This window comes from Lissotriton vulgaris, chromosome 1_1 (assembly GCF_964263255.1).
Source record: "Lissotriton vulgaris chromosome 1_1, aLisVul1.2, whole genome shotgun sequence".
In the NCBI taxonomy this organism is placed as follows: Eukaryota; Metazoa; Chordata; class Amphibia; order Caudata; family Salamandridae; genus Lissotriton; species Lissotriton vulgaris.
The window spans coordinates 1,900,528,157-1,900,542,095 of record NC_141685.1 but is presented as its reverse complement, the minus strand read 5'-3'; the positions used below and the strand labels follow the sequence as shown (position 1 = coordinate 1,900,542,095).

The window sequence follows — 13,939 nt, the reverse complement described above, 5'->3', positions numbered from 1 at the left end:
TCAAGTGCCCATGCTGAGATAATGGACTGAGTTTGCTGTGCCTTTCTGATGAAATCCAACCTAGAGATACCATTGTTACTGGCCAGGACTGGTCCGTGGCTATACTTGGAGATTTCATTTACTTTTAGACTTAGTTTGGTGGCAATCATAGGTTACTGGTCTTCAGTTGTGACAAGGGGAATTGTATAACCCTGAGGTCCTGGGCCCACTGTGCTATTGGGCCCCAACCGAGATTACCAAGTACTTTTCTTGAGCATTCAACTCTCAGGATAGCAGGGCAGAGCAATCCTAGGCTTTACTTAAGGAAGTGATGAAGGTTAAACACAGCCAGGCTTGCTTGAATCCAGTGGCCAAGTGAGCAAGGGACTCACGTCTGAGCATACCCTGCCAATTTAGGGCGAACAAAGCGATATAGCCTGGCTGATGAGGATTATGAATCCGAAACCTGTCCCAGGATGCTTGTTTCCGGTCCAGGGAAGACATGGCTTGGCAGTTCGGGCTGGACTGTTCCCATGAGGCACAGGGTCAGACTGATTTGCATAAGGCCATGTCTGAACTGGGGTGGCTGAGTGAGGTAAATAATGGTGATGGATTAAAGCCAGATCAGTTGACTGGGGGTGAGTGTTTGATTGGCTCAAACGCTCCGTCCATCATCCCCTTTTGTATCGCTTCACAACTCTTACCAGCACGGGCCGCGGCTGTGACCAATATTATTCAACTGGCACTATCTGCAGTACTTTGGTACTAGGGACACAGCCCATGGTCTCAGTAGTCTGAAAGAGCACATCAAATCTCAATCTTCCGCTTATTACTACTCATCAGTCCCAACTCCAGGTGATACGCTTCAAAGACATGTGGTATCTTTTTGTTAGTATTGACTATGATCTGAAGTTATGATTAGAGTTGGACTTTTATGACGTTTTGATCTATTTCATGTAACAGTTCCTTAGATCCACATAATTATCTGCAGACCCTCCTTCCAAACATTATGGAGTGATCACACAAAAGTGTTGCAATCAATGGCCACTTAAAGGGGGCCTTACAGGTAAGGCATCTGGTGCCCAATGCTGAAAGAGTCACAGAAGTTTGCAAGTCCATGGACTAAAGGTAGTTAGTTCTTGTGCCCATTCACTGGACTCCCTATTTACTACACAGGGTATTTAAAAGGCCCTGCAATTACTGCAGGTTGTAGTTGGGATTTTTTTCAGCACTGGGTGTGTCCTCCGATCAGGGGGCATGGACTCTAGTGGTCAAGACAAAGCTGGAGACAGGATACATAGCGCTCAAATGCTGATATCTTAGTAACTGCTTGGCGGATTTTCATAGGTCATTACTTCCTGAAACAGTGTAGCCTCCCCTAGCTGCCTTTTCATCTTCCCAATGCCTAGGGATGGAACTTTAGCAATTTAATATGAATATCAACATCGTTTCACTGGTGATGCAACTAGCATGTCACCCATGTTTCCCTACAGTACTGACGATTTCTTTGAGAAGTCAGACACACCAACCATTTCAAAGGTAGCAACTTTTCCCCTGGGACCCACCAATGTTGTAAGCTTTTCCACCTGCCCAGCAGCTGAGCAGCGTTGTATTTTGGACTGGTAGTGTCCACATAACAGCTCCTACAGGTTCGCACAGTCACCTGGACTGCTAGGTCATTCTTCAAGACAGGTTGACATCTGTAGGGCACAGTCTATCGTCCCCATTCACGGCTGATTAGGCTATTCTACTTGCAAGGCAGTCTAGCTATGCTTCTCCAGCTATGCTTCTAGAAAGATTTTCGACCCAGACCATGTCCTAATATGGCAGATACAGCAGTTGTGCAGGCTCTGTCAGTGAAATTCAGTCTTTCTCCTCTGTATTTGTGAACAGCAGTTGTATAACAGAGGCATGTATGGCTAAACCACGCATGCCTCTAGTACGCTGCCTAAACGACAAATTCATCTGAACAACGCATTCCTTTACCACACATGCCTTTTACACACAACTTTGTGGTAAAGGCATAACTGGTCTAGGGATGTGTGGTAAAGATCCACCTACCTACCCTTAGCCTTAACAACAACTACCCCGAGCCTTAAAAAGTACCATGACCCCACCCTGAGCGCTTAGAATTAACCCCACCTCCCCTGAGCCTTAAAAACTTCTCCAAAACCCCTCAGCCCCAAAAACTACCCTGACCCCCCAAGCCCTAACAACTACCCTGACCCTCCCTGAGCACTAATAACTACCCTGAACCCCCCAAGCCCTAACAACTACCCTGACCCTCCCTGAGCTCTAAAATGTACCATGGCCCTCCCCTAGGCCCTCCCCTAGTTAAGAAAACTACCCGACCCCCTACTAAACTCTAAAACCTACCCTGACCCCCAAGCCCTAAAAACGTCCCTAACCCCCTTATGAGCCCTAAAAGCAACCCCGGCGCCCTGCACAAAAACTACACGCACCCCAGCCTTATTCCTGAGCGCTAAAAAGTACCAGAACCCATAAAAACTATCCCCATCCACTCAAAACCCAGCCCCACTTACCTCACCGAGTCCTCTCCCAACACTTCCTGTTCCTGGGCCTGCCCATCTCAGCTTCTAGACTGCGCATTGCCTTAAACACACATATGCGTGGTTAAGGCAAGCATGGTTGCACTTGCTTTGGAATGACACGTGTGGCTCTGCCCGCGTTGTTCAGGCTGTTTCCCGTGACAAGCTCCTTCTTTTGTCAGGAGGGATTTTGGCACAATGTACTGTTCAAGTAGGGCAGCATTTATCATCAGAGCTAACCAGAAAGTCCTCTTACATAGATCAACGTCTGGGAGCTCATCAGCTCGTCCAATCAAACATTGTGTGCCCATTGCACGATAAGTGCATGCCAATGCCATCAATAACAGGAGCCTCTTCTCTGATGGTTTAATTGGCAAAGTTAAAGATATCAATCTATAATACAGATGTTGATTGGTCCCAGACAGCTGACCACATTCGGCTGGTACAGAAAGAAGCAGAGGAGCTGACAGTGGTTTAGCAGATTCCTGGATGAAAGGCTTCCAAAGGAAAAGACCATAAACCCCACCCATAATGGAATGCACTACATTGGGATAAAAGGAATGTACCTAGAGAGACTGGCCCGGGCCCCAGTTATCTGGACAGCCTCGCTTAAAGCCCTACACCAATTCTGTTTGCCCATGCCTAAAATCTAAGGTGCAGTCCATGGGGCAGTCTTACAAACACGGTCGAAGTAATTTCACTCAAACACGTATCCCACATGAGTTAAAGTGAAAGACCCTGTTCAGGGAGCCTTTTTGGCGGAGAAGACAAGTAGGCATCTCTCCCTGAATGAGCTAGTCAAGAAAGCTTTCTCCTTTACTTTAGACCAATCTACCACAGCAATCAGTCCCACAAAAGCAAGGTTAAGTAGGACAATAGCTACTTTCGCAATGAGGGTAGCATTTGAGTATGGTGTCTGAACTTCAATCATGGATCTAAGGCTGTTGTTTTTGAATAGAGAAGCTCACATGATTGTTTTGGTAAATGGGGACAAAACAAAAAAATGAGAGAGACTGGATATAAGAAACGTAAGTATTAGTTGAGGGGGATGAGAACCCGCCTCAAATGATTACAATCCTGGTCAGGGTGAACCCGAAAAGTCACTACACTAACTTGGGCTTAACCTTCCAGTAGCTTGATACAAAAGCAGTCAGCCTTAAGTTAGAGTCAATGTGAAAAGTATTTATGCAGTACTCAATCAGAAATAGAGCGAGAACACAAAACAAGAAAAATCCAAAACCAGTTTAGGAAAAATAAAGTACTCTTTCATAAATACAATTAAGCCAAAATGACAAAAATTCAATAAGTAGAACCAGAGTTATGAATGTGTAAAATTGAAGGTTCGAAATAGCTTCAAAAAGTGTTAAGCGTCAACCGTGGCAATCGGGTTGCACTTGACAGGGACAAAGTCAAATGTTAAGGCAATGCGCGATGGAGCACGCTCTGATACAGGGATCAGGTTTGTCCTGGTGAAAAGCTTTACCTCCTGACTTAGTCTCTGAAATGGAAGTCACAAATCCTCAGCAGGGCAAGGCTGCAGGCGGTGGCCGAATAGAGAGCCACTTCTTTGGATAGCCCCTGAACGAGGTGATGATTATGCTGATGAATTGTGGTGGGACAGCTCCGAACAGATAGAATATGAGCACCGCACCCAGGGAAAGTCCTTTTGGAAGGTTTCTACCTTGAGACTTAATTACATTTTTGTAGCTCTGATTCTTCTAATAGGGCCAAGCTGTAATTTAAGAAGCCTCCACAGACTGAATACCCTCTCCCCGAGGTCCTCTGGATCAAATTTGCTGCTACGGAGAATGTAGCGGGAGCAACCTAAATCTTTGGTGTAGCAGGGATGCACCTTTATTGGATTGGCTTGGTATGCTGGTCCTAGTCCACTGTCCGTTCTCAGAGCAAAAAGTTGACAAAAGGTTTATAAGGCCCAGGTTTCAGCCAAGGGTCCAGGATCTCAGGGACCTTGAGAGTTAAGGCTCACTGCAGCAAAGGTCAGTAACATGGTCCAGGGCAGCTCCTGTTAGAATTAATCAGATAGGAAGTTCCAGGAAAGGCCTCTGGAAGCTTGTTGTGTCCCTGTAGTTCAAACTGGAGCACCGCCAACGGACCGTTAAAGTCACTTCTGGGGTCCTGGGTTCAAGGCAAGCAGGTCCAGTTTTTCTTTGGGTTCTTCTGAGAGGGGTACTGGAGATGCTACTTTATGCCTGTGGGCGGGGGAAACTCCTTGTCACTCCCTAACCAATGAGGTAAACATTTCCAGGGGGGACCGTACCCACTATTACAGCACTTCCTAAATGTCCTTCTCTACCTAGATCGAACATGGCTGAACTCTTCTTCCCCTGGTCAGAATTCCCTGTGCGCACTCAGTGGTGTGGATACGATAATAGGCAAACACACCCTTGTGGTCACACACAAACCAGTTCAGGGGTAGCTTCTTCACCTACTGGGTTTGGAGTCAAGCTGACTAGGAAGACAAAGTGAGGCAAGACTAGTTGTGAGCTTCATCTGCCAGTAACAGGGTAGGAAAACTTTGAAGCTGAGGAAGGGTCTGAGCACAGCCCCAGGCCATCCCGCTCACGGAAGAAAATTACCTCTCCACACCCAAGCCTTTTGTCCACTTTCTGAGAGCAATGCACATAATGGCACAGGAAAACTGTTAATAGACAGGTGATACTGAACACTTGCAGAAAGGCACATTTTGGCTTACGCACAGAAATGATAACTTTCTAAAATAGTAATATAAAATCTGACTTGACCATTAAATTGGATTTTAAATTACGAATAAAATGAGTCCTTGAGTCATGGTTCTAGCTGCTCGTAAGCTGAAGTTAAGCGTTATAAATTGTTATAATGTAATCCAATATTTTCCTATGAGAGTGGCTCTCTCATAGGAAAATATTGGATTGCCACAGTAAAAAACGACTTGTAGGTTTTCACTGCCAGGACATGTAAAACTTAAAGTATACATGTCCTCCTTTTTAAATATCTAGCACTCTGCCTTATGGGCTTTTAGGGCCTACCATAGGGGTGATTTACAAATAATAAAAGCTAATGTTTAGGAAAAAGGTTCATTTTGCCAAGTCGAAATGGCACTTTAAAACTGCCCACACAGGCTGCAACGGCATGCCCGGGAGACATGTTTTACAGTGCTACTTAAGGTGGTGGCAGACTGAGCGCTGCAGACCACTTTTAGCATTTAATTTATAGGCCACGGGTACATGTAGTACCCTACACCAGGGACGTATAAGTAGATTAAATGTGACAATTAAATGTTTGTCAATTTTCTCATGTTTAAAAGGGACAGCACAAGTACTTTACCACATGTGTAAAGTGCTCAAAGTCCTATGACCAACAAAAACGGGTTCCGGTAAAGAAGGCCAATATCTGGGAGAATACAATGCAAAAGATGGTCATTTTCAAAACTGAAAAAGCAAAACAACATAGGGAAGAAGAATAAGGTCTCCAGAGCCACGCATAAGAATTTCAAGACCAACATCTTCTATTAACACCTTCTTAAAAACAGAAGTATGTCCGGGCACTAAGAGCAGGAATTTCTTTTGGTGTTCACAGCAGAGGGATTCCCTTTTAGAGGCCCAAAATCGGGCCTCAAGAGAAGAGCTTCCTTTACAGTCTGAGAGAGAACTCTAGACACCATATATACCTAAAGACACTCAGTTTTGTTTATATCTCCGAACGGCATGGTGGAAATAGTTTGGCCTTGGGTCGGCCAGTACCCAGGGAACTCGATCGATCTTGGGCATTTCTGAAAAAAAGATATCCATAAGAATTTAACCCCTTCCACGCTGATGACGAGCTGGGCTCGTCATGGCGTAGCCTCCTTGCACGCTGATGACGAGTCCAGCTCGTCACGTAAAGTGCGTTTTTAAAAAGCTCAGCGTGCGAGCGGAATTCCGCTAGCGCGCATGAGGTTAAGGTGAAGTGGCTTGCACTGATACCTGCACATATTCTTACCCAGAATGCCCTGAAAATGTCAAAATATGACTAAAATACTCAAGCATGGCTTGCATGGATCTCAGCTTGTTTTGTAGCCTAGAATGCTATGCAACCATCACAAATATGCCTAATGACACCTATTTTTTTTTAAATATATTTTTTGTTAAATTTGGGATAACACAACAATCAAAGTTATTCACATTCTATGAGATAGTTATAAAGTTGGTGTTCGAAATATTATTGCCGACAGTACTGGACACTTGCACCCATAAATTCCATTGTCATTTACATCTAGCGTATCCCTCCACCCTCCCATATACATAAATCCCCTATGAGCATTACAGTTTCCACACTTCAATCCCACTTCCGGGGGCATCCCCTATTTACAAAGACCGCTTTTTTCAGCCAACATGCACCAGTCCATATCTTGCTTCCATCCATCGACTGATGGTGCCTCCTGTACTCCTCAACTACGGGCAAAATTTCACTTCACTATTGCCATCCCCAGAGTTGCCCATGTTTGTTCTGTGCGAGTCAAGTCCATTGCCTTCTATATATTGAGGAGACATAGCCTCGGCTGGAGTGACAGTTCCTTTCCACAAACGTGTCGTAGCTGTGATGTTACCCCCTCCCAGTACTGACAGATTATTGGGCATTCCCATATTATGTGGTAGTATGTGCTTACCTGGGTACAATTCCTGTTACATAGTGCTTTTTCCTTTTTCTGCATTTTCACCATAGCTTCACAGGAATAATACATTCTACGAAGTACTTTGAGCTGTATCAATCTAAGTCAAGATGTTATAGTTACTTCCCATGGGGAGGACAACGCTTGTCGCCACTCATCTTCCTTGAAATCTCCTAAGTCTGTCTGCCACTGTGAGTAATTGTGTAAGTAGATCAGGGAGGTTACTGATTATTTTTTGATAAGTCATGGAGATGGCTTTCCGAGTCATGTGATGTGTAAGTAGTCTGTCCTGTAGCGGGGTGGCCTCAGGCAGGTCTTGGGAGATTGTCTGCTCTGTCGGGCCTGTCACATGTTTGTGGTTAGGATTAGTATATAAGGAAATTTTGTAGCCCCTTGGACCAATGATCCATCTATCCATCCGATACGCTGGGTCCTCGTCTGGGCGGTGTACCCAATGAATTGTGCCCATTAGCTGGGCGGCCCAATAGTATGCTCTCACATCGTGCAGTGCTATTCCACAGTCAAACCATCCCAGGTGAATTTGTGAACCGATATCCGTGGTGACTGACCATCACATAGTAATGTCTTAATTTCCCCATTTATCATGTTTAAGTAGGTCTCTGGGACCTTGTATGGAAAATTTTGTAGGGTATAGAGTAACCTAGGTAGAGCCATCATTTTGAAGAGAGTCGCTCGGCGAAGCAGGGACAGGGGCAGGGATCTCTAGTGGTGCATGTCATCTTAAAAACGTGTTAATCGGACCCATGAGAATGTGAGCAAAGAAAAGGTCAGTATCGGCTGTTACAAATGTGCCTAAATATTGGAAACCCCCTGTCACTACTTTTGCTTCACAGTTTGGGGGCAGGTTTCGGGGGGCCTTATTATACATATGGTGGATTTTGACAAGTTTATGGAGTATCCTGAATACTTCCCAAAGTTGGTGCAGATTTGTAGTATTTTATTGATTGAAGCCTGTGGTGATCCTGCGTAAACAAGAATGTTGTCGGTATACAGGGAGACTATGTCTTCCCATCCCTCCATCCATTTCAGACTGCGGATCAATGGGTCCCCACGTTTCCAGGTTGCTAGAGGCTCTAGGACAATGGCAAATAAAATGGATGACAAGGGGCATACTTGCCTTGTGCCAAGCTGGAGAGAAAACTTCTGGGTTATATGACCATTGACCACCACTTGCAGAAGTGGACCTGCATGTAACAGGCGGATCCCGGCCATAAACTGGGACCCAATTCCTATTTGTTCTAGCACTGCGAACATATAGGGCCATTTGTTGGTATTGAAGGCCATGCGGGCGTCCAAATACAATATTACTGCGTCTTCTTTAATCGTGTCCCTTCACCCCAGGAAGATTTAAAAAATGTAGGGCCGTGTTGCATCTGGGTGTACTAGCCTGGTCACGACCAGGAGCAACCACGTTGCGAGTATTTTCTGCAGAATTTTAACCTCTGCGATGAGCAGTGAAATGGGACAGTAGCAGCTCGTATTTTCTGCTGGCTTACTTTTTTTATGTATGACTACTATGGACGCTGGTCTCTGATCACTGGGTGGGATACCCTGTTGCTTACTTTCTAGGTACATTTGCCGTAGATATGGGGTGTTTTAGTGGCTGTTAATTTATAGAATTCTGTCGGTAGGCCATTAGGCCCCCATCGATTTCCCTGATTGTATACTTTGGATTGCTGTTTTACTTATGTCGTCAGTGAGATCGGCATCAAACTGTTGCCACTCCTCTAATAGAGAGCATTGGCATGGGGAGGTCAGCTAAGAAGTCTTTGGTCTCTTCGGCTGTAGCTGGTGAGGTAGGGGAATATAGGTTCGTGAAATGGGCAGCAAAGGCCTCCGCTAGTCCCTGAGGGTCAGATATTGTCGACCTATCTATTGTTAGAGTGCTTACCCAGTGGTCTGCTTTTACCCACTGGTCTAGCCATGCAAGGAGTTTCCGGGCATTGTCCCCGTGTTCATAAATTTTGGGTTTCGTAGTGAGGTGTTGAGCTCTGGCCAACTCTGAGGCCAGTGTGGTGTATTCTTGTCTCTTAACCTCAAGTGTGTGTTTGCTTAAGTCAACTGGGTTAAGTGTGAAGTTGCAATCACAGTGTAATAGTTCTCTCTCAAGCTCTTCTAGCTGTTTCTTCTTTTCTTATGACCTGTTATTAACAAGAACGCTTGTCCCTTTATCACTGTTTAAGCGCCTCCCAGAGTTTTGTACACTGTCCTGTGCCGGCACTGTGAATGTACTATGCTGTGCCTTACGTGTCAATTGTACAGCCCAACGCGGCTTGCTTTTTGCAGTAGAATTGTACTGTACTACTCAAAAATCCAATAAAACATATTCACAATTTTTTTTTTTTAAAGAGAAGTTACCATCCCCAGGGGGCTAAAGAGATCTGCTGTAACTTCGTAAATTTAAAGAATTTCATTTAAAAACGTTGGCCTTGATTTAAAGTTTGGTATATGTGTTACTCCATCACAAACATGGCAGATATCCGGCCCACCTTATTACAAATACCATAGAATACAATGTGCAAGCCAAACTGTAAGTCAGGCATTTGGTCTGCTTTAAGTAAGCTAAGTCCCCAAGGGAAATATCAGTCAAAAACATGTGGGATTTGGTATGAAAACACAGATTCTTGCATCTTATTTCCCCAAATTCCATAATTAGATAATTTCTGCCCATTTCAATGTTACTGATGGCCCCAGAAATTATGTGCGTAGGAATACCACCACACTCGTAATGAGACCATTAACAGTATAAGACTACATATTGAACAATCAAATATTTTCTCTTTTGTTGTCACAGGACATTGATTTTGTCTTAGCGTCCATTATTTGGAAAACAATCAGGTATCGTGTTTTTAATGTGTGCCTTCAAATTAGAATTTGTTTCAAATGTTGTGTCCTGTGCACAGTTCTTTATTGACCTTCAAGCACCATGTTTTAACATTGTCTGTATAAAACGCCAAGACTTACTCTTAATCTGCCGTTCTTTCCCAGTGTTCAGTTAGTTGTGGAAATGGCGTTAAGCTTCGGGACGTGTATTGCACTTCGAAAGATAATGTGAAGTTAGATGAGGCAAACTGCAGGCACTCAGAAAGGCCCCCGAGCCATCGGACCTGCAGGGCGGAGCGGTGTCCCTCGTGGAAAGCCAACAGATGGAAAGAGGTATGCAAAGTTTTTTCGATAATTAAACTTATACGTTTTCTTTTACCACGCAAAGAATGTAGAATAATTACCTACTATGTCAGCAAAAACACCTACAGAGACCTCGGCATGAATGTTAGCAATCACTAAGGTCTTTCTTTTATCTTTACAAGTCTTACAAAATATACCTGAACTGTTTCTGAACGTCTTCAATCAGGGTCTCCGAAAACGCACCTTTGATGGTGAATTGTTCGGCTTGCTTCACTCTTTCAGCTGAGTCCGGTCCAGCAGCCTCGAGGAGCCCAAAGCCAGTAACACTGATGGATGCTGAGCTGCACATCTGTTAAAGTTTGACTTAGCAGAGTAGTCATTATGCCCTGTGAAGTGAAAGATTGAGGCATGCTGCCAGGAATGCACATCCTCTTATTGTCTTCAAAGCCTAAGGGATGTGTTTTTTTCCTGTATATAGTGCATGACGTGAAACATGGGCGTATAATTTACCTGGGGCACGGTTTGAATTCTTGGGCCAAAAGTCCGAGATAACTTGGTCTGACCTTGAAAGAGTGTGAAGCAAGGCCTGACTGCCGAGTGGAGAGCTGAAACACCCCCACGCTTCCGAGCCACAGTCAAAAGACTGTATGGCCCACCAAATGTTTAATTTAGTCGGATGAAGCCTATTTGAAAATATAGTAATTGTATTTATACAGCTTACTACCCGTGACGAGGCGTCATTGCAGTTTTGAAGGATTCATCTCTCAAGTAGGGGGCTTGAATAGACTCCCGAGTAAAATAATGGCAACTCGAGGAGTGGGGGCTCCCAGGAGCAGAACCCAGGACCACACACACAGGGCACAGTGCATCTCACTGGGTGGAAAGGTGAACATTGTTCTGGGTGATCACAGAGTGGGGTAACAACAAAGTACAATTAGCCCAAATGTTAGCAAGTTGTGCACCTACATAATCCCGAGACCAGGTGGAAACAAACTGACACGCCTTAAGGAAGACAAAAACACTCACTACTGTGCCTAGTTAGCATTGCTGAGTGCCTGAACCTAAACATGCGTGTGAGAGACCTCATTCGTTTGTTTAAAATAACAAAAAATACTTCTGTCCCCATATTAACCGAGTATGCGTCTGGCTAAATTCCAGGGTGCGTATTAAACGAACCTTTGGCTACGCATGGAGAAGACAAGACAGGCTCCGCTTTGCTACTGAGCCGGGCACTACCAAAATGGGCCTGAAAGCTAAGCATGTCCGAGGGAGCCATTCAGTGGTTATTTAATACATGTAAAAGAGCACTCATTAGCGCGGTATGTGCCTGCAAGAGTAGACACGCTCTGCTTCCCTACTGAGATAGCCAATACTAATAAAGGCCCAGAAACTAAACTTGCATTGTTTGTAAAATACCACATACCCTGTTTTTCATGAGTGAACGACATATGTTAATAAATGCATCTAGAAAATTGCTTGGAGCAAATCGTACTAAAAGCTCGATGCTGAGTAAACAGCTATGCTGTATGACCCTGTCTTTCAGACCTAGATTCCTTTCATCTTTGGGGACAGTGAGACAAAAAGGATGTGCCTAGGTAGGTACACGTGTACTGTCCCCTGTTGATGACCACATCAGAGTCATGTAGCTCTTTCTGAGCGCAGCGGAAAAAAGACTTTCAGGAAGGTCGGAGGGCAGAATGGATACAGAGGAAGCCTCCATGCCAACAAGGTGGCCAACTCCCTTCACCGACTCATAATAATCTAATCCCTGATTAGTGTTTTGCACTTAACTATGATAGCATGAAGTGAGATACACGAAATTTGTCTGCTTGACTGTCACTGGAGATACCTAGGGCAGTGGCGGCTCACATAGAGCGTGCTGTGGGGTGGGGCAGGGGCAGGGTAGGGTGGGAGGGTAGTAAACTCAGACATACGACGGAACGGAGGAAAGTAATTATTACCTTCCTCTGTTCCTTCGTATGTCTGGGTTTACTACCACCCCACCCTGCCCCACCCTACTGCCCGCAGCACGCCCTATGCGAGCCGCCACTGGGATAATCCTCAAGTTGAACTACGAGTAATATCCTTTGGAATTATGGTAATGAAGATAATCATAATCTAGTAAATTACAGGTGGTAGAAATTAATGCCCACTTCTACTTTAGTTATCTCACAACATGGCAGCAAAAATGTATACAAAATCTATACAAATGACGTTTTAACTTCAACTACAACCCCTTGAAGCCTATATTGTAATCAATTCTTAAAGAAATCGCTGCTATTTTGAAGATATGTTTGCTTCTTTGGAGAATTAGATTCTGTGAAACTTCATATAAATATAGACATGAAGGGCTTCAACTCAGACAACTATGGCTGACCTGATGAAGTCCACTTAGATTTCAAACTCCGTAAATACATTGCAAGAAGTAAAACGACATTGCACTTGAAGGAGGTGTTCAAAGCACCCTTATAAATGAATGAAAGATGTTGGTCTGTGTGACTGTGTTGTTAATACAGTTGTACTGTTACGTTAAGGCATCTCAAATAATCTTTAAATCAGGATTCTTAAGTGAAGGCTGGAATAATGTTTAAAGCTTATATACACAATCCTTAAACAATGGAAACTGACAAGGCAATTCCCAAAGGTAACTTACTCTTTTGAGTAATTTACACATGTTGATTTTTATTACACTTTTGAGTAACTTTACTACTTTTGGCTACTCACTAACTCTGGGAGTGAAGGCACTCAAAAGTATACATGTCTCCAACCCCTGGAAAATGGAAGTGAACCCAAATTAGAGAAGGCAAGTTACTACAGTCAAAAAAGAAACTGAAAGACACTGCAACACCATCCCACAGAAAATAATGGATGTAGGAATACATTAAAATCATATAGGACCTAATGGTAAAATAAATTAAATGAATTAAAATATAAATCAATATAACTTAATGTTGAAATTGAAAAAAATAAAACATTTAGTATTGAATTATAAAATATTTTAGCAACCTTTTTTTAATTTATAAATGAATGTAACAATTTTTACTGAACTACAATAACATTACTTTTAATTCTATACATCACTTTTAATGATTATTAATACATAACAGAAAAAGATTAGAGCTTTTTTGTATTTAGGTGATTTGTTTTTTAAATGTATACTTAAACACATTTTAGTTTATTATATTTAAATTAATAAAATATGTATTGAAAATTAAATTAATAACGCTGTAGCATTTCTTTATTTTTATATGAAAATAATATAAAATCATAATATAATCATTGTACATTTAAATGTAATATAAAAATAAATATTTTCCAATTATGAAATGTAATGAATACATCTACCCTATACTTTACCATAAGATGATCTCCACACCAACTGTGGAGTCTCCCTATGGTAAATTGGAGGGATATTAAAAAAGATTAACTAAAAGAAAATTCGAAAAATATTTTTACATTCAATAGTAATGTGAATTCATTTAATATATTTATTTTTATACTAGAACAAAATAAACAAATGCTGCAGCACTATTAACTGAATTTTAAATAAAAGATTTAATACATTTAGATAAATGTATACAAAATATTTGACTGACGTTTATATTCAAAAATGAAT

At 42.8% G+C, this 13,939-nt stretch overlaps 1 protein-coding gene across 1 annotated transcript in view; it reads left to right on the top strand.

Annotated features, from left to right (window-relative positions):
- ADAMTS20 (ADAM metallopeptidase with thrombospondin type 1 motif 20) overlaps positions 1–13,939 on the top strand; it is a 1,033,120-nt gene that overhangs the window by 811,381 nt on the left and 207,800 nt on the right. The window contains exon 26 of the mRNA XM_086919514.1: positions 10,186–10,353. Coding sequence (XP_086775640.1) covers positions 10,186–10,353 — 168 coding nt within the window. The remainder of the gene's footprint in view (positions 1–10,185; positions 10,354–13,939) is intronic.